General features: G+C 38.0%; 1 protein-coding gene across 3 annotated transcripts in view; it reads left to right on the top strand.

Moving 5' to 3' along the window:
• The window catches only part of Ack (activated Cdc42 kinase), a 366,870-nt gene that overhangs the window by 284,708 nt on the left and 60,725 nt on the right, over nt 1-21,437 (top strand). The window contains exon 12 of one of the 3 annotated variants that reach the window (XM_067139425.2): nt 14,214-14,368. The exons of 1 other annotated variant lie outside the window; for it this stretch is intronic. In XM_067139425.2, coding sequence (XP_066995526.1) covers nt 14,214-14,368 — 155 coding nt within the window. Of the gene's footprint in view, nt 1-8,999; nt 9,050-14,213; nt 14,369-21,437 lie in introns of those variants that run through there. One more of the 3 variants, XM_067139426.2, reaches the window with a different exon arrangement.

Here is a 21,437-nt window from a genome sequence, read left to right as displayed (position 1 = left end):
TAAAACTGAGGTAATTGAAGGAATAGGAGACCATAAGGCTGTAATAATGGATGTAGGACTTGTACCAGAAAGACTTAATAAGAGGGTTACACAAGACAAGAAATTGTACAGAAAAACCAAAGTTGATGAATTTGGGACTTACCTTAAATCACAATTCAGTTGCTGGATAAGTGAAGGGAGTAATGTGGATACACTTTGGGCTAAATTTAAAGGAATTATTTGGGAAGGAGAGAAGAGATTTGTACCTATTAAGAAGGGTAAAATGACCTCAGACCCTGTTTATTATACAAGGGAAATAAGAAAATTAAAAAGAAAATGTAGAATAGTAAACAGGAAAATCAAAGAGGGTAGGGAGAGTAGAGAAACTAGAAAACAGCTAATGTGAGGATAGAGTGAAAAAGGAAGCAAAAGAGAATTATATGACTGGCATACTTCAAGAGGGTAATGACCACAAAGGGAAATGGAAAAAGCTGTATTCATATATCAGGAATCAAAAAGGAAAAGGAATCCAAATTCCTACAATGGTGGGAGAAGGGGGTGAACACTATTTAACAGATACTGATAAAGCAAACCTATTTAGCAGGGAATTCAGAGATTCAGTAGATTATTGTCAGGAGTTGGAAACCAAAACAGAAGATAGAGAGGGAGAGACACAGAGGGAAACAAAAAGCTTATCATTCACGAACTGCTTCAACTGCTTCAGCAAGGAAAAGCAGCAGGAAGTGATCAAATTACTGGGGAGGTATTAAAGACAATGGGGTGGTACATAGTGCTTTATTTAAAATTTCTCTTTGTCTATGGGCCGGTTCTACCATCAGCTGGTTAAGTGGCTGGCAGCTGCCCGGGAGGTAAACTACCTGGGGGTGTAAAGCAGCTGGTACTTTGCGTTGCATCCAACCACCTCCGCGCAAGCGCTGGGTAGCTACCAGGAGCTAGACACCGATATACGGAGTTCACTTCTCGCTTTCGAGTGTGGTGCTATCTATCGTCAGATGTATGAAGCTCATTTCGATTGTCTTCTTTTCCTGTGCTTGCATCTGTTGATTATCTTCAAAAAGCCTAATAAGGGGAGTCTTAAGAGTTATGGACAACGATTTATGTCAAGCTTTCGTGATTTTAATCTATGAGCTTCAAAACCAATACCTAATTGGGATTAAAATCTCCAGATTACATTTTCTTATGCCAGTTAAAACCTGTCATGTAAGGCAGCATTTTTGGAAAGTATTCTCGTAGTAGATTGGTCAAGTTGCTCGCTCCGTAATAGAAGGTACGCAGGTTTTCATCGTCTTTCTAATTTACATTTTTTAAAATATTTTCCTTCCCTGCCGTTGTTCTTAACTCTTTTTCACGCGCTTCCATATACTCAAATACACCCAACATCTTCCTTACGGACTTATTGCCTTTGAACATTCTATCTGCAGGCTTCTGTGAATTGATTAAGTATCTCCACGATGCTCTGTTTGCAACTAGCTCTGTGACCTCATTTAGTTCCACATGCTTCCATTTGTTTATAGTGCATTTCATTCTAATGTTTATGAAGATAAAGTTGGAAGGTACCGTACTGGTAAAGTACTAATCGGGGTAAATATCCATCATAAGAAGAGGAATTCGGGAATGGAATAGTTTCCAATTTGTTCTAAATCATTTACAAGAAGACTATGTAAACAACTGATGGGGAATCTGCTACCTGGGCGACAGTCCTATACGGTATGCTATATTAATCGTAACATCACTTTCTATAAGTAGCACACATATAAAGCATTTTCCTAGAAGACATAATATTGTGATTAAACATTTCAATGAAATATGTTATTAACAAAAGAACGTATGAAAAGAGGCATACAGTTTAATACAACGCTAATAATGAAAAAAAAAATCGTCATAAGGAAGACTCGAACCTGCAAACCTCGTAGTATGAACTGTGCGCGTTAGCCATTACTCTATGACGTAGCTTAGGGTAATTGGGATACATAGTAATAAGTTATACCTGGTGTTTGAAAACTGAAAAAGTAGAATATTAAATCTAATTTGAAATTATTTCCAAATAGGTTTTGATTTTATATCCTTTTAGAGTTTCTTTGCGAAAGCTTGACGTATAAAATGTGTTGCGTACGCTATCAATGCGAGAGGCTGGTGTGACCGTTGCAACTCTAAGGAAGCATTAATGTTGAAAATCGTGCAATGCAATATCGATCTCACTGTTACAGTATAATGCTTTTTTCAGTATACTAAGCTAATTTGAGTTGTATGTCACCAGAAATACAGCTAATAATGTTCAGCTCTCAAAACTTGCCCGGCAGGTAAAGTCTTATCGGGTCCTCGAAGTGGCGATAAATTATGCGCTGGGTAACGACGATTTATGCTGCCGATAGCGCTACCTGGGAGTGGTCGAACGGAAACATACTTTTACGCAGAGGGAAAGTTAAGCGCTACTTTACCAGTAGGTGGTAGAACCGGCCCTATGTCATAAATAATAGTGTAATACTAAAGGAATGGAAGGAATCTATAATAATACCAATTTATAAAGGAAAGGGTAAAGGGAAACCAGAGAACTACAGACCAATCAGGCTGACCAGTATAGTTTGTAAAATACTGGAGAGTTTAATATCAAAGTACATTAGAGGGATATGTGATGATAAAAATTGGTTCATGAGGAGCCAGTATGGATTTAGAAAGAAATTTTCTTGTGAGGCACAACTGGTGGGATTTCAGCAGGACATATCACATCAATCGGATTCAGGAGGTCAGTTAGATTGCATAGCCATAGATCTTTCCAAAGCCTTTGATAAGAGTGGAACATGGAATATTATTAAAGAAATTGGAGGGAATAGGATTGGACCCAAAGGTTACACGTTGGGTAAAAACATTTCTAAATTCAAGGGTTCAGAAAGTCAAAGTAGGAATTAACGTATCGCAGGAAGAGAAAGTTTGGAAGGGAATTGCACAGGGTAGTATAATCGGTCCGTTACTTTTCTTAATATACGCAAATGATTTAGGGAACAATATAACATCAAAAATAAGATTGTATGCAGATGACATAATTGTTTATAGGGAAATAAATAACATTGAGGATTGTTCAGAATTACAAAGGGACCTTGAAAGTATCCAACAATGAGTTGAAGAAAATAATATGAAGGTTAATGGAGGCAAATCAACTGTTACAACTTTTACAAACAGGAGCTTTAAAACTGAATTTGAATATACTTTGGATGAGGTAGTTATCCCAAAAGATGGCAAGTGCAAATACTTAGGTGTGAGATTTGAAAGTAATTTGCACTGGAAGGGTCATGTTGATGACATTGTTGGGAAAGCATACAGATCGTTACGTCATAATGAGGCTACTTAAAGGATGCAATAAAGAATTAAAAGAAAAATGTTACGTAAGTATGGTTCGTCCATTATTGGAATATACAAACAGTGTTTGGGATCCTCACCAAGAATACCTAATAAAAGAAATAGTGTGCAGAGGAAAGCAGCAGGATTTGTAACAGGAGATTTCAGGAGAAAGAGTAGTGTATCAGAAATGTTAAAAGAACTTGGGTGGGAAACTCTAAGTAAGAGAAGGGAGAAAACTAGACTTATAGGATTATACAGAGCCTATACAGGAGAAGCATGGGAAGAAATCCGTGAGAGGCTTCACTTGGAAAATAATTATATCGGCAGGACAGACCACAAATATAAAATAAGAAGGAATTTTAGCAGAAGCGATTGGGGTAAATTTTCATTCATTGGGAAGGGTGTGAAGGAGTGGAACAGTTTACCAGGGGTAGTGTTTGATCCTTTTCCAAACTCTGTACAGATATTCAAGAAGAGAATAAACAGCAACAGAGAAAATAAATGAAGTGTTGGAGGGCATTTGTCCAATGCAGGTTATTGTAAATAAAAAAATGTGTGTGAATAAATTAATTCCATCCCCTGGTCTAAGGAGTTTGGACAGCCAAAGTAGAGGACTGCCTGTAGGGGTGAAGTACAGTGGGGACTTCGAGGGCCCTGGGACCGCTACGGTAGCTGTGAAGACCCTTCAGGAACTCTGAAAAGTGGTGGCAAAAGGTGCTCTGGTTAAGACGCAGCAGGTCGTTATGCTACTTAGGTTCCAGAATGGGTAAAAAAAAAGTAAATAAATGCAATAATGTAAAGTTTAATCTTATACCAGTTGTATAGTATCATTTGAAGTTATTCCACATACTGTATATCAGTTGACTATATTTGTAAGTAGTACAGGAGACATTGTAAGTAGAATTTTGTAAACAATATAAATTTATTAAGGATGAGCTGTGTGTTTAATGGAAAAAAATTGTTAGTGTAAATTGTATAATATTGTATTATAGGAAAATTTTCTTCTCTTGTTAATGTAATATTTAGTGCTTGACAATAATGTATTTTAGTGTACCATTTGCCACCGAGGTAGACTCCTCATTTGCAAATAAAGAGATTTTGATTTGATTTGATTGATAATATTAATGCATCGCTTGCATCTTTATCTTACATGCGTACTGTGAAAACTGAACAATAAAATAAATTACTAATATTATTGCTTATTTTATGAAATATATACGATTTAAAGCAAAAAATGGTTCTCATACTCAGAAAGGCAAAAATAAGTCGTAATGTTGAAATGGGTGCATATAGGCATTCACTGTAACTGTAGGAAAATAATATGGATAATCGACACAGGTAGGCTGGATAGGGTCGTGCGGATAATGATAGGCAAAAACCTAAAAATCTCTTATCAAGTAATGAACATCTTAACACTACATTGGACATTATGAAAAATGATGACTGTATATATTTAAAAAACTTTGACGGATCTGTTAGAGCTTAAGAGAATAAATTAAATGCAAGCAGCACACAGTTTAAATACAGACATTTATTCGAGGCAGCTTCGAGACGTTGGGCATCTTTTTTGTTGGACAAGTTCAATATATGGGTTCAGGTTCTGTGGCATCTTTTTTGTTGGACAAGTTCAATATCTGGGTTCAGGTTCTGCGCACTGGTTAGCCTGAGAATGTTTTATAGGTGTACATCTGACATGGAAGAATAAATCTGGCTTTTCATAACATCATTTTAGGAAACAGCTCTTCACACAGGTATGTAGTGCCAAACATGCAGCAAGTCCGTGTAAGCACAGAAACCTTTCTCTAGAAAAGTTTTTATAGAAACCATGAAGATTTTTGCACGATAGATATTTTTCTTGGATTTGCCATTCACTTTGTAGAATTACAGACTTTGCATTCAATCAGCAGAGAGGGAGGGGCTTTGACTGCTACGAGGGAGGCCAAATGTATAGAGAGAAAGCTTTGGATGAATTTTTATGAAGAAATGCAACGCAAGGGCTACATTGCCTGCTATCAGCCTAGTTGTGCAGGCTTAGCATAGGATGCAGTTATTGACAACAGGAAATTGATTTTGCCTTGTTTTTTTGTTCAGTACTAATTGCAGAATTTATGTGGGATTCCTGGGGGCACTTAGCAATTCAACCTGTGTTGTTGTAGATACATTGCCGACGAGTTATTCTGTTCATGGTAGTGGATGTCAAATGGCCCATGGTAGTCCTCTTGATCGTTAGAATTGGACACTATATCAAGGGTGGAAGGTGGTTTGGTCTGATGGTTAGATTTATGATTTTTCTTGATTGATGAAGAAATGAGAGCAGGAGTCAAGGGACTAAACAAATGAGAAAAAGTGGTGCTTTAAGGGGACCAGGTAGTGTAAACGCAGGTCACCAATAAATCCTTAATATCATTTAAGCGACTCCAACAATCTTTGTGAGATTTTGAAATATTGTTACAATGACATGTGGGTATATCTCTCTTGAATTTAGTAGCAATTGATTGATCCAGTGAGCAGTGAAGGAAGTTTACAATTTTATAAACGAAAAAAAAAAAACACTGCTTTTCGTGTGCCTTTTTTCTTGTGATATAGATGACACAGAGTCATGAATATTGGTGGTTGATTTTATGCAAAAACTTCTAATGGAGCAAATTTTTTGAGCCTATTTTAAACAATTTTTTTGTTCATATTTAATTTTTATCTCAATAACTACTAATGAAATCAAACCCATTCTGCTCCAGTGTGTGCTGGTATTTGCTCAGTAAGTGATAGAGATTTTTCATCTGTACACTTTGTAGTTTCCGAGGGAAAGGTACATGACTGAGCAAAAATGGCATGTTGAGAAAAAATGAGGTTGAAGTTCGAGTAAGAACGTGGTTACGATTTTGAAACATTCCAGGGCAATAATTGTCATCCTCCTCTTCATTGCTTCTCTCTTCTTATTCTGCCTTCTTTGTTTGAATATTCAGCTGCTCTGCTGACATAATATCGTCGCTCCAGAAGAACAATGACGCAACTGCACAATTTGATCAAATTTAGTTACGTGGTTGTATGAGTTCAGAAATACCTAGCACGCAGTGTGAATATCGTTCGAACTGTAATTATGCTCCAGGCCACTAGAGGGCAATTGTGTCGTTGTAGAAATGTTAGCTGTTTGTGACCGCGCTTCAGAGCAATATCGCCGCATGTCTCAGTGCTCTCTTTGATTTCGTGAGTGATCCTTCGTGTCCGTTGGAACAATGACGTAAGTGTGATTCCTGGTCGAAACTTCACTTACATCCATCGCAGTCCCAGAGCGACAACAACGTAAGTGTGCTTGGTGTCATTGTTCATCTAACAAATTGAAAACTGTGTATCTTAAGTGTTCTTTTCACCGTTGTTGAACTCCACAGTCCGTTCAATTCTACATCATAACTGTTCTTGATGCCAATGATAACAAGAACGAGATGGCATAACCTTCGTAATACCAGGTGTTTTTTGTTACACTGAGTACCACCAAGGGTCGTAATTGACATCAGTCAGTGAATAAACCTTTGTGTGTTGAAAATAGAAAACATAATGAAACATCTTTGAATACAGTTGACTCAGACGGATAAAGTCGAACATTACATTTTTTAAAACAGTGGATATTTCTTCAATATCAAGCGTGCTCTTGGGTCACTTAGACCCGAATGGTACTAGGAGGGTTAAACAGATTCATGCCGACGTTCGTTTATATCAATTTTGGGAAGTAGGTAGTTTGCGACCATTGTGACCTTCTAAAATCTTACTTTTTATAATTGAAAGTGTTCACTGTTTACACAGGGTGAAAATGTGCGAACGAACGAAAGCAATTATGCGTCTTGTTCGTGCTCAGGAAACGGAAGAGAATGGAGGTGTAACAGGGGGAAATTATTCTACGTCAAGTAAAATGCAAACCGTACGTGATACTTCAATTTCAAAGGTCAGTAATGTGGAGCCACAGGCATCTAACACACAATATATTCTCGTAGCCAAACAGGAAACTAAAAATTCACATTATTGTGTGGTTCAGAGTTCAACACCAACAAAAGTAGGTTTGAAAAAAATGAAAATAACACCCTCTAAGCTCCATAATAGCTGTGATGATAGTTCAGATCTGTTTTCGTCAGGCTCAAATGACAATTACGAACCATCTAGTAATGACGAATTGTCAAGTTCTGATTCATTGTCCAACAACACCAAAATACCTGTGAGTCAACAATTGTTGAGCGAGAAAGGCCTTGCTGAAAATTCTCCAACAAAGAAAGGCAAAACAAGAGTGTGGAATGTTAATAAGTGGCGCAAAGTTCACGCAAAAGTTCCGAGAAACTGGGGGAAAATGTATACATCTAGAATGGGGAAAATCGTTAAGGCTCGTTAGATGCGCGCTGCTTTTGGAGATAAATGTATCCTCTCTTGTTCAAGGAAGTTGTTGGAAGACTACAGAAATCAGCTATTCAGGAGTTATTGGGGCCTAGGTTCATTGCAATGACGAGACTTTTTGAATTCGTGCATAGAACAACTTGTTCTGAAATATCGGCGCATATCTGCCCGAGAACCTAGAAAGTCGAATTGCGCATTCTATGTAATGAATAATGACCAAAAAGTTTGTGTGTACAAAATATTCTTGATAAACATTTTCGGAATAACAGAAAGGACAATTCATACTGTGATCGCAGGCAAATTCACTGGGACTGGCATTGCGCCTGAAGGCAGAAGAGGAAAGCATGACAACCGTAATAAGACAGACGAAGAAAACTTGAACTCAGTTAGGACCCACATAAATTCAATACAACGAATTGAGAGCCATTATGTAAGAAGTGCTTCCTCAAGAGAATTTATAGATGGTGGATTGTCTATTGCAGAAATGCACCAACATTATTCTTCAGAGCGGTCTTCCGCTAATAAGCCAGTTCGAATTGCGATACCTACGCGCGCATATTCAATACAGAATTTATTATAGGATTCTTCATGCCAAACGAGGAGCAACGTTATCAATGTGAAGGATATAAAAATGCGGTAGATGAAGAAAAGTCAAATCTGCAATTAAAGTATGAAGAACACGTGGAAGAAAAAGAACTGAGTAGAACAGAGAAAACCCGCAGACAAAGCAAAGGCCAAAAGTGGAGAAATGCAATTACCGGTTTATGATTTACAAGCAGTCTTACCAGTGCCAATGGGACAAACATCAGCCTTTTTCTACAAATTGAGACTCAACTGTTACAATTTCACAGTAAGTGTCCGTCAACCTGTATTGTATACAGTTACTCATTTTTTAATCCATTTTACCTGGCTTTCTAGTGACGAAAACTTTATTGTATTTTTGTTGTTTAGGTAACTGAAATTGGACGTGACAAAAGCCTTTGTTTCTTTTGGCATGAGCGACTCGGAAACAGAGGTGTGACTGAAATAGGAGCTTGCTTGTTTCGATACCTTGAAGAGTTGTCAAATACTATGCCTGGGACAACTCTGATAACTGTGGAGGTCAGCAGCAAGAAAGCAACGTTTTCTTCGCAATAGTGTTATTATCATCTATTAGCTTCATTTCCGTGTTGATTGGAAGCTCTAAATTATTTTTATAGAGTTATTATGTCAATTTTCAGAAATAATTATAAAAATTCACTTATAGGAGAAAGCATGTAGAGTGAAATTGTCTTATTCTTTTTCAGATACATCATAGCACAGTATTTGTATGCAGTTGCACGACTTAACATTCAGTTTATTTCCCATAAATATTTGATTCGTGGTCACACACAAAATGAGGGGGATGGAGTCCATAGCATCATTGAGAGGTCTTTGAAGAAAGCAAAGAAGTTTGGACCTGTTTATGTGCCTGATCAATACGTATCAATCATCAAAAAAAAAAAAAAAAATGTGGGGGGAGCCTCTACGTGTTAGAGAAATGAGTTTTGCTGACTTCATTGACATCAAGGCATTGCACGAGGAGATGACACCTAATTTTAAGGACGTTGATGGAAATGTGTTCAAAATGTCTGAAGTTAAACTTTAACGGTTTGAGAAGGATAGTGATGTGTTTTGCTATAATACTAGCTATAAAAAATTGGAATGGAGTAACGTTCAGTTTAAAGTTACAGAGAGTCGTTCGTCACAGAGTAAAGATCCAGCTGGTATTGATTTGAAACGTGCCTATAATAGAAAGATGGACCTTTCTGAAAATAAAATTAGAGATTTACGTAGTTTGATTGGCAGCAACATCTTTCCTCATTTATATAAGGGTTTTTATGACTCTCTTATCCACTAAATGTTTTGAAGATAACTTTTCTTTATGCTGTACTTCAGAATGCATTTTTCATGGATTTTTTCAACATGTATTTCTCATAGCATTTCTCTTAAGTTTTGTCTGTGAAAGCTCAGTGGTGTAATGCCATACAAGGTGTTTAAATGTACAAATTATACTATGGTCATCCATTTCTAGCAGTAGGAATCCTTTGGCAGGGTGTTCCATGCTGCGATGTGATTGTATTTCTCTGACTTGTTGCTTCAGTGGTTGAGAAGCTCATTACATGACAGTTTTTTTTTTTTAATTACTTTCAGTGTTTATAGTTTGTATTTCATTTATCCTGTTTCGTTAGCAGAATGGTATCAATTACACCTATTATTCTATGATAATACTCGTAGAAACATCGGAATCCACACAGGATATCACTTTGATATTTGGACTGCAATTTTGTGCATTTTTAGTTTCCACAAAAATAAACAGCTTCCTTTATTTGTCAAAAAGTAGGGCCTATGTATAAACTGTTCATTAAAGAATGTTTTAGAATGTAATTTTTGAAACATGGGGTCTTTTTCTTCCTGATACTACTGGCAAACTTCGTTACATATTGATCACAGTTTCAGAAGAACAATGACGTATTTGCAGAAAAGGGGTCATTTTGAGCGAAAATAAAGTAATTATTTTGAAACCTTTTTTGTATCTTATAGTGCGCTTGTATATGTTACAATTTTCCCTGGTTACAATTTCCTACAAAACTAATTTTTTGCGTAATTGAATCTTAACGAAAGATAAATCGGTTTTTCGCATCTCCTGTTCAATTGCAGTTTTGACAGTTATGTCATCGTTCTTTCGGAACACTAATAACAATGTGTTATATATTGCCATAATCGGAAAAGGAAGGAGAATTGTTTGAGCTTAAAAACAAAATAGTAATGCTTTTTTTACGTCCCACTGACTACTTTTTGACGGTTCACAGACTCTCCAAGGTGCCGGAATTTTGTCCTGCAGGAGTTATTTTGCATGCCTGTAAATCTACCAACACGAGACTGACGTATTTGAGCACCTTCAAATACCACCGGACTGAGCCAGGATCAACTCTACCAAGTTGGGGTCAGAAGGCCAATGCCTCAACCATCTGAGCCACTCAGCCCGATGCTTAAAAACAAAAATAGCCATTTTTGCTCATTTCACACTATCCAGTTTCCTTAAGCAATATTCTGAGAAATTGGCTTTGGATTAATATATATTTTTTAAATTCATTCTGGTGATAATATAATTGCAATAGTAATAGATCTCCTGCGCCAAACATTGCAGAATTACATCCTGGAGTATTAAGTTGCCGCAGCGAAAAAAAATTTCTCAGGATATTCCAGTATGTCTTATAACCGAACGTCATTAGACATTATCATCTGATCATGATTACTTAATGGAGTAATATGCCCAACCATTATGCATAGACTGTATGTAGTTTAAAAAACATTCTGAACAGCTCAGTCCTGATCCCTGGTGTTCTAGCTTAGCTTGCAAGTTTCTTAGATTATAATGCAGTTTATCATCTATGGGGTGAATTGGATCAAGTCGAGTCTGCAGTGGCACGCAGCTTACAAATGGGCCCCAGATATGAAGGGATATATGTAATACATAATGCAACACTTCTTTTTTTTTCTAAAAGCAGGTTGGTTTTATTGAGGATTCAAATACACCATGCTTTCCCCAATTCTTTTGCTACAGTACCCTATTTTTCAACATCATCTCCATTCAATGCTGCGGCCTTATGCCACTGCAATGAGAGGGCCTGTATGCCTGCATGGTACCACTCAACTTGTCGATGTCTAAGCTAACGTCGTGCTGCATTGATGACTTCCCCATCATCGACATAGTGCTTCCCGTGGATTGCATCCTTCATTGGGCCAAACAGATGGAAGTCGGAAGGCACGAGATCCGGGATGTAGGGTGGATGAGGAAGGACAGTTTACTGAATTTTTTGAGCTCCTGTCGGATGCGCAGACTTGCACAAGGTCTTGCGTTGTCATGGAGAAGGCTCACCGTGCTTTTGTCCACTGCCAGATCTCTGTAGACATTCTGCAGCCACCTATGAATATCTGTGAAGCCCTGGTTTTCTGCCAAAAGAAACTCTATAACTGCTCTCTGTTTGGTAAGCACCTCTATTACAGATGCCATTTTGAATGCTAGTTATAGCACTGCCACCGATTGGAAATTCATGAAATTCTACGAGACGAAGCAGAAACATTCAAAGATGTCCCAAACAAAATATCAATTTTTTAAAACCAAAATTGACCGAGATTTAAAATGTGTTGCATTATATGGAATGCCCAACCAATAGGCACCTTCACAGGATTTGCAGAACCTGTGCTCCCTTGCATCACAGCTGTTTTGAACCAGTGACTGTTTTGGCTTCATGCAGATGGTGTAGGTGGTGATTGCTGGCAAGTGAGACAAAATGCTGAAGTATTCATTCCTGCTGCATGTAGAGATATGACAAAATATTATGCAGACATTTACTATGTTTTGTAACCCATCTTACAGTGGGGCTCATTATTGATCCTGTTTGAGAATGGTAAGAGAAAATGCAGTATTATTAAGGAATTGTGTAATAAGGCTTTAATTTGTTTCATGAATTGTTCACATTGTTCTTCTAATGTATCAGTGCTGTTTATGTGAATTCTAATACAGGGTCCGAATGGCATTTACTTATATTACATTATAATAAATTTCTGAAGTAAGTTTAATTAAGGCCTAGCATAAAAAAGGTACATAATACTTGTCTGCCTCTCTTGGTTGGTGATATGTTCTAAATGAGATATTTACCATGTGAGCAAGTTAGAAGAAATATACCTTCCATATGAAAGTTCAAACTAATGTTGCATGTACCAGATTGAAAAATGATTCTTGTTCCTGAATTTTCTGTGTAGTCTTTGCTTTATGCTAAACTTCAGTCTTTTTTATTTTTATACTTCTTCTTGGAAACTTTTTATTTACCCTTTTTCTATCTGCATTGCATAAGTAATTCACTAATTTTGTGCTTGTTCTCTGAAGTCAGTAGCTTTGAATTTCCTCAGTTACCTTAAGATTTCTTCTCTTGTTTCTGACAAATTCATTTGCTTTAGGTTGCTGTATTGACTCCTTGGCTAAGTTTGCAATTTGTTCCTCATAAGCCAATAATTTTAGTATGCATAATCCTTATTTATGATTACCCAGGTGATGCCTGCACATTATTTAATGAGAATTACAATTTTTTCCACTTAAAAATCTATGTAGGATTGTGGTAGTAGCAACATCTATAGAGAGCTTATCCCATTTCTGAACACTTTAACCCTTTGCAGTCCAATATTCTGTCACATGTTCCAACATTCTGGTCCAAATTAATTTTGCACATTTTTACCTAGTCAGATTTAACTCTGAACTTTTATTAGTAACTATAATTATATTATAATGATTATTACCGTATATTCTATTGCATAGGAATTAGTTTCCATAATAATTTTCGTCATCGGTGCAGAAGTGAAAAATAACAAAAACTGAAGTGGAGTGGTGCAGCTAGGAGGCACTTGCGGTCCTCTAGTTTTCTGACCTGATAAATAACTCAGTCTAGGAGGCTAATTACGATGAAATGTTACATTCCGGTAAACACTATAGTAGTTTTCATTCTTATTTTTATGTGCGGAAGTATTTTCAGCATCACTGTTACTTAAATTATAATTATCAACACTGACCTGAGAAGCGTCGTCATTGCCGTGTGCCATATCCCTTCCTCCACCCCGGACCATTACCTTCGCGCGTCTTCTTGTTTTTGTAGCAGTCACTGGAAAATCCTCTTCTGAATCTTCAGAAACAGCATATGATGGTCTGGGATCATTCCGTTCTTTTTTTTACGCAGAGGTCCAGTCGATGAAGTTTCACTTGCAATTCTGGAGTTCACTACACCTTCATCTTCACTTGACAGTTCTCTAAACTCTCAGTCTAATTCAAATAAATAATCATCGTAACTACTATCTAAATAAACGTGCATACATATTTCCTCTTCATTCATATTTGCCACTTTTATATCGTAAATTCAACTGAGACAATTCGCATTCACAGATAAACATGCCTAGTACAACACTAGTGCAGCACTACTCAATGTAAACACAGCTGACAGGCCGCAGGTATCCACACGGCTACATATATCTCATATTATTTCCATGGATATAAGAGAACGGCTTCCTTTATGCACAAAATTTGCTCTAGAAACTCCAGGGATATCGATAGACCTCAATGAAATCAAAGAATTTCAATAAATAACCTCTCAAGTAGAACGACACAATAATGTCGAGGTGACCTCGGACATTGGACCAGTTACAATAAACCATGATGTCGAGCTCACCTCAACGTTGGACCGGAAAAGGTTAAAGTCAGACTGTGCGATTGCTTTGTGACTTACTCATCTTTGTGGGTTTGAATACTCAGGTATATGTTCAAGTCTTGTAGTTCCTAATTTTAAAGAAGGCTTATAGCTTATATATGTAAAGGTAGTTTTTTGGTATATTTTTAAATAGATGTTTAGGTATTTATACATTACTTTTACTTTTCTCTTTTATGATGAAGTCCTAACTCTGAGCGAGTGTATATTCTGTTGCGGTGGCAGGTGTTGCATAACGGGGAGTCCCATGCGTGCAAAGTTGCACATGTGATAAAGGAGGTAGGGGATGCCTTGGAGGAAGAGAGCCTTGCAGCTCTGCAAGCTACTGACTGGAATGTGAATGCTGCTGCACGTTTGGTGAAACTGGAGCACCTGCTCAGGTCAGCTGCATTTGGTTGGTTTACCTTTTCCGATATTAAACCTTGCATGGTTTACTCTTTTCAATATTAAACCTTCTTGGCTTGGATGGATGTCATTAGTGCAGTCTTCATGTAGAACATCTGTTGTGCTCATTCGTTGTTTCCCTTTATAAAGCATGCCAATAATCCTCCATATGAACACCTTATATCCTTCAGGCATGCAGGGTTGTTTCAAGTACGTGTGATCAGGTCACTCGGTCGATGCTGTAGTGTGAGGTGATGACTTTACTTCTATTCACTGTGTTTATATTATATAATATGTATAGTGTCTTAATATTGTAAGTGTAACTATTCCTTGTTTCTACTTACCTCTCATTAGGCATCAATTGAAAATTTATATAGTTCACATGGATTATGATGACGATGATGGTAATAATATTTGTTGTTGTTGGGTCATCAGCCCATAGACGGGTTTGATGCAGGTCTCCATGCCACCTTATCCTGTGCTAAACTTTTCATTTCTACATAACTATTACATCTGCTCTAATTTGCTTGTCACATTCATACCTTGGTCTACCCCTACAGTTCTTACTGCCTACACTTCACTTAAAAACTAACTCAAAAAGTCCTGGGTGTCTTCAGATGTGTCCTATCATTCTGCCACCTCTTCTCAAATTTAGCCAAATTCTCATGTCTCCAATTCGATTCAGTATCTCTTCATTCTTGATTCGAACTACCGATCTCACCTTCAGCATTCTTCTGTAATACCACCTTTCAAAAGCTTCTATTCTCTTTCACTCTGAGCTAGTTATCATCCATGTTTCACTTCCATACAGTGGCATGTTCCAGAAAAAAAGTCCTCAAAAAGATCTTTCTAATAACTAGATCAATGTTCGAAGTGAGCAAATTTCTTTTCTTAAGAAAGGCCTTCCTTGCTTGTGCTAATCTGCATTTTATGTCCTCCTTACTTCTGCCATTGTCAGTTATTTTACTATCCGAGTAACAATATTCATCTACTTCCTTTAACATGTTGACTGCCAGGACACATAGCAACAAATGTCCTGGTGGCCAAAGCATTTTTTCTTCTATGCTTGTAGTAAATAAGCAGTAAAACAAAATTCGAAGTGATATTTCACTTAAGTGTTAAATGTACATACGAAATACAATAAAAATTCCCAGCACCCCAAGGTACCGCCGTGGCCCCACAGAAAAGTTCACTGCATGGTTTTGCCTAGACGGCCAGAGCAGTACAGTCTAGCAGTACTAGAAGCTTGCATTGCTTGATAATACACATTGAAGATAAGAGCGTGCCACGATTTGTTTACTAGCTCTTAGGACTACAATCGCAGGGCACTCATTGTTTTACAGTAGGGTGTGTGAAATACTTGCAAGATATTTCTAGGTTATTTCACCAGTGAACGGAGAGGTTAGTTATAAAAATGAAACCGGTTTCTTCTCAAACTCAGAAGATAATGACGCTAGCCTTTCGGTATGAGAATTCTGGTAAGTAGTGTCCATGTCAAACTGAACTATTACGTTTTGCAACACAAAGAACTCTTCACCAAATTAAATTTGAAATATATTTATTTTGTATTTACTCCTTGCCAAGTGCTCAGTGGTAATGTAAAATGTTGTTATTTTGTCAATGAATGTTGTCAATTTAGAAAATGCAAATACGCTCATATTTACGCTATATTTATTGCGATAAGCGTAGAAATCGGCTCAGGTATGGGTGCAACAATTTGGAAGGTATCAGTGTGGCCTATTGATCAAGTAAGCATAAGCTTGGGGTGAAAATGGGAAATCACAGAAAACCATAACCAGGTTTCCCGACAGTAGGATTCAAACCCACAATCTCTAAAACCTTGAGCTTGCGAGTTAGCTAACCCGGTACACCTAAGCGCATGGCTAAACTGATTGGACAATACTCACATATTGCCAATAAAAGGAGGTTGGATTAATAAAAAATAGACTATATTTTGGAAAGCAAACATGCCAGGATTTGCTCCGAGGCCATAGCGGTATGCTAGCATAGCGATTTCAACGGCTCAGCGGTCTGCCGGCCCAGCAGGGAAAGTCATAATGCAACACCTGTCAGCGGTACTTTGTACCACCGTGGCCTCATGAGACACTCACTCAGCGGTGCTCTGGCAGCCAATGTGTTAAGACTTCATTTCATAATCTAAGATTTCCTGCATCACCTGACTTAGTTTGACACAGTCCATTACTTTTGTTTTGGATTTATTTTTCATCTTGTACTCCTTCCCCAAGACTCTGTTCATACTATTCAGCAATATCTCCTGATATTACCATTCAGGTAACATAACACAGCAAATCTTAGGGTTTTGATATTCCCTCCTTGGATTGTGATTCCCTTTCCAAATTCCTCTTAGATTTTCGTTACTACCTGTGCTATATAAACACTGCAAAAGAGAAGGTACAAACTGCAGCTGTGCCTCACTCTTTAATGGATTGGCTGCTTCCTTTTTTCAAAGCCCTCGATTCCTATAACTGAAGGCTGATTTTTGTACAGACTGCAGATAATAATTCTTCTTTCTCGGTATCTGATGGCAATCACCTTCATAATCTCAAATAGCTTGGTGCAATCAGCATTATCGAATGCCTTTTCTAGATCTACGAATGCAATGTACATGAGCTTGTCAGGATTGCTTCACATCTCCCTGCATTCCTTCTGAAGCCAAACTGATCTTTTCCCAACTCAGTTTCAACTTGTCTTCCCATTCTTCTGTAAATAATACCTCTTAAAATTCTTCATGTGAGAGATACTAATCTGATGGTGCAGTAGTTTTCACACTTGTTAGCACGTGCTTTCTTGGGAATAGGGATAACAACATTCTGCCTAAAATCAGATGGCACTAACCCAGTTTTATTATCTTACTGTAGAAACTAAATGGAATAACCTTGCCATGCTGGTTTCTTCTTAGGCAGTCTGTAATTGTGAGGTGATATCATCAATTCCAGGAGCCTTGTTACTGTTTAAGTCTCCCAAAGTCTGTCAAATTCTGACCTCATAATTGGGTCTCCCATTTCATCAGCATCAACAGCGTCTTCTTGTTGCCAGGCTGAGTAGTTTGGGTGGTAGAGTGCTGGCCTTCTGAGGCTATCTTGGCAGGTTTGGTCCTGAGTCAGTTTGGTGGTATTTGAAGGTCCTCAGATACATCAGAGTGGCTGCTTGGCCGAGGTGGTAAAGGCGTACTCGGTTCGCCCGGAAGGACGTGAGTTTGAATCCCCATCGGGAAGTCATAAAACTTAAGAAACAATATTTCCACTTCCAGATGTGCACATGGCCCTTAGGTTCACTCAGCCTACACAAAAAATGAGTACCAGGTTAATTCCTGGGGGCAAATGCGGCTGGGCATAGAGCTAACCACTTTACCCCATCAAGTGCCAAGGTTATGGATAGTGGAAGCCTTTACCTTCCACCCCTCCAAGGGCCTTCATGGCCTGTACGGAAATGATTTTTTTTCCAGCCTCATGTTGGTAGGTTTTGTCCCACAGGTGTTCCTTACTGGCACATAAAGGAACTCCTGCGGGACAAAATTCTGGCACCTCAGAGTCTCTCAAAAATATGAAATGTTAGTGGGACGTAAAAACAAATAACATTATTATTATACTCTTCTTTTTCCAGAACTTTATCGTAGACTTCTTCCCCTTGATACAACAATGTTGGATGTGTTCCTGCCATCCTTCTGCCTTGTCTTCTTTCCCTAGAAGTGGATTTCCAGGTTTTCCATCTGAGTTCTTAATATTCATACACTGATATGAATCGACTCCATCAAATCCAAAATGAACATGTCACTGAAGGACCTGAAGTATATGGTTGAAGACAGAAACCTCTGCAGGCAGTCCATCCTCAAGTCAACGTTGACTTGATGGCACCTCATCATCATCATCATCATCATCATCAGTTTTCCTTTCTACAACAGTTTCCTTGATTTTCCTGTATGCAGTATCTACCTTTTCTACGACCATACAACTTTCAACAAGCTTGCACTTCTCGTTCAGTCATTCTTCCTCAGCTGTCCTGCACTTTCTACCTACTTCATTCTGTAATCACCTGTATTCTTCTCTGCGTTCCTCATGTTTTTTTGCATTCTTGTACTTTTGCTTTTCGTCAATCAGGTCTAGTATCTCCATTGATTCTTACTTGATCTTTCCTTTCTTCCTAAGCTATCTTTAGCAGCTGTACTGATCTTATTCTTTACAACTCTCCATTCTTCATATATTGTGTTTCCTTCAGCCTTTTCATTTAGACTTTGGGCAAGATGTTTCTTCAAACAATCCCTCAAATCTTTTTCATTCAACATTTCTAGATCCCATCTCCTTGCATTCCTTCCTTTCTTCAACTTCAGGTGGCATTTTGTGACCAACGAATTGTGGCCAGAGTCCACGTCTTCTTCAGGGAAAGTCTTTCAATTCAACACGTAGTTTTTTTTAATCTCTGCCTAATCATGAGGAAGTCTATTTTGATACCTTCCAATGTCTCCAGATCTCGTCTATGTATACAACCGTCATTTGTGGTGTTTGAACCAAGTACTAGCAAGGACTAAATTATGATCAGTGCAGAATTCAACTTCTTTCATTCCTTTGTCCCAATCTGAATTCTCCTAGTGCATTACCTTCCCTTCGTTGGCCTACGACACCATTCCAGTCTCCCATCAGAATTAGATTCTTGTCACCTTTGCATACTATATTAAATCTTGTACCATGGGCCGATGACCTTCGATGTTAGGCCCCTTAAAACAACAAGCATCATCATCAGGATCAAATCTTGTACCTCTAATATATTCTTGGATTTCTTTATCTTTTGCTGAACTAGTAGGCCTTGTTAAATATAAATGCTAACGTGTTCACAACAGATAGTCAATATTGATTGATTTTACTACACACTGTCTTGTGGCAACTAGATGAAAATCTAGCAGTACATCTATAATAATAATAAAGCATAGTGAGTGTCTGTCTGTCTGTCTGTCTGTCTGTCTGTCTGTCTGTCTGTCTGTCTGTCTGTCTGTCTGTCTGTCTGTCTGTCTGTCTGTCTGTCTGTCTGTCTGTCTGTGTGAGCGGTGCTCAGCCAAATCTATGGCACGCAGAGATCTGAAATTTTGTACGTAGGTAGATGGAAGGAGGTCAAATTTTGAACATAGGTAGATGGAAAATGTATAGATTCACTGTCGCTAGGCAACGTACTGTACATAAGATAGGTAATACAAGTCAAGGAGCCATTTTAAGTCCTTGGTGTAAGAAGCCATTTTTGGATGGTCTCCAGACACAAAGAGCCACATTCAGTCCGTAATATCCGGAAGTGTTTGTGTATATGTGCGTGATGCCCAGAAAAATCTACAGTAGGCAGAGATCTGAAATTTTTAACATAGGCATGTTGTTTGATGAATATTTATACAAGTAAAGGCCTGTTTTCATTATTTATATTAGCCTACCTTTAATCGCTTTAATAATTTACTTATTTCGTATTTATCCAATATTCATTTCATTCACTAAAATGTTAGGGAATACGAGGATTTTACTATACCAGCAATAAAACGGAATTGCATTTTCTTTAACTCAATCTTATATTTTATTATCTTATACAGAGGGACATATAATACATAAGATAGATAAACAAGGAATAGTAAACCGAGAGTGCTGGCTGTGCAGTTGGGGACGCTCAGCTGTGAGCTTGCATTCGGGACATAGTGGGTTCGAACTCCACTGTCGGCAGCCCTGAAGATTGTTTTCCGTGGTTTGCCATTTTCAAACCAGGCAAATGCTGGGGTTGTATCTTAAGGCCACAACCGCTTCCTTCGAACTCCTAGCCTTTTCTGTCCCATCATCGCTATAAGACTTATCTGTGTTGGTGCAACGTAAAGCCAATTTTGTAAAAAGAGGAATAGTAATACATATAACAGTCAAGATGCCATTTTAAGTCCATGGCTTAGGAAGCTATTTTCATTCAGTCCGTGATATCCAGAATTGTTTGTGTATAAGTTTGCGATGCCCAGCCAAATCTACTGGACGTAGAGATCTGAAATTTTTAACATACGTGGGCACTGCATTTCACTGATCACCATGGCTATGTCAAAGAGCGATTTTTGCTCCAAGAAATGAAGCTGTCAGCGTTGTCAGCAAGCAACTTTTATGGTTTAGAAACGTCTAATGCGGTTGAATTAATATATGTGGGCGAAGCCGCAAGCATATGCTAATTTGTAAGTAAATGTTTTTTCCCTGTCCCTCTCTCTGATCCTATTAATGAATACTACGTGACAAAAGTTAAAGAGAATACCATTTCCAGTCATTTATGACTTCCACTGTTTTATCGTGTCGGCTATGACAACAGATATAGGTATTAATGAATTTATCGAGGAAGTTAGCCGTGCAGTTGGAGTCGCTGTACTATGAGGTTGCATTCGGGAGATATGGGTTCGAGCCACACTGTCGGCAACCCTGAAAATGATTTTCTGTGATTTCTCGCAAAAGAGGGCATCAAACCTTCCGATATTTTGAGATTGCTCTGCACACAGTTTGGGGAAGAAACACTTTTGCAGACTCCAGCGTATGAGTGAGCTAAAAAATTTCTGGCAGGAAGAGAAGCTGTGGAAAATGAACCTCATGAAAGGACACCGTGGACAAGCATCACTGCTGACAACAATGTTGCCATTCGTGACATTATTGGTGAAGATCGGCAAATAAATATTTTGCAATTTTTTTAGCCATAGGAATAAGTTACAGAAGTGTTCAAACCATCATCCGAGATTAACTCCATTTCAGAAAATTGTCTGTCAGGTGGGTTCCTCGTCTCGTCAACCAGGACCAAGAAACTTGTGTTGTTGAAATGTCATCTTTTTTCCCTTTGCATTTAGAACATTGCTCAGTAGTGTAGAAATTTATTTTGCGATATAACAAAGGATAATACTGCTTCTTCTTCTTCTTCTTCTTCTTCATGGGGCCTCTAAATATTAGTTCCTAATTAGTGTCGACACTAAGATCTTTTGCTACCATGTTTTTCTTTCATTCCCACCTAGATGTGCCTGCTCCCTTCACAAAGCTGCAGGTTGTTCTTATTGGGTCGTCTTGG

Source organism: Anabrus simplex, chromosome 2 (assembly GCF_040414725.1).
Source record: "Anabrus simplex isolate iqAnaSimp1 chromosome 2, ASM4041472v1, whole genome shotgun sequence".
Lineage (NCBI taxonomy): Eukaryota > Metazoa > Arthropoda > Insecta > Orthoptera > Tettigoniidae > Anabrus > Anabrus simplex.
Note: the sequence above shows the minus strand (reverse complement) of the source record. Positions and strands in the feature narration are given on the sequence as shown.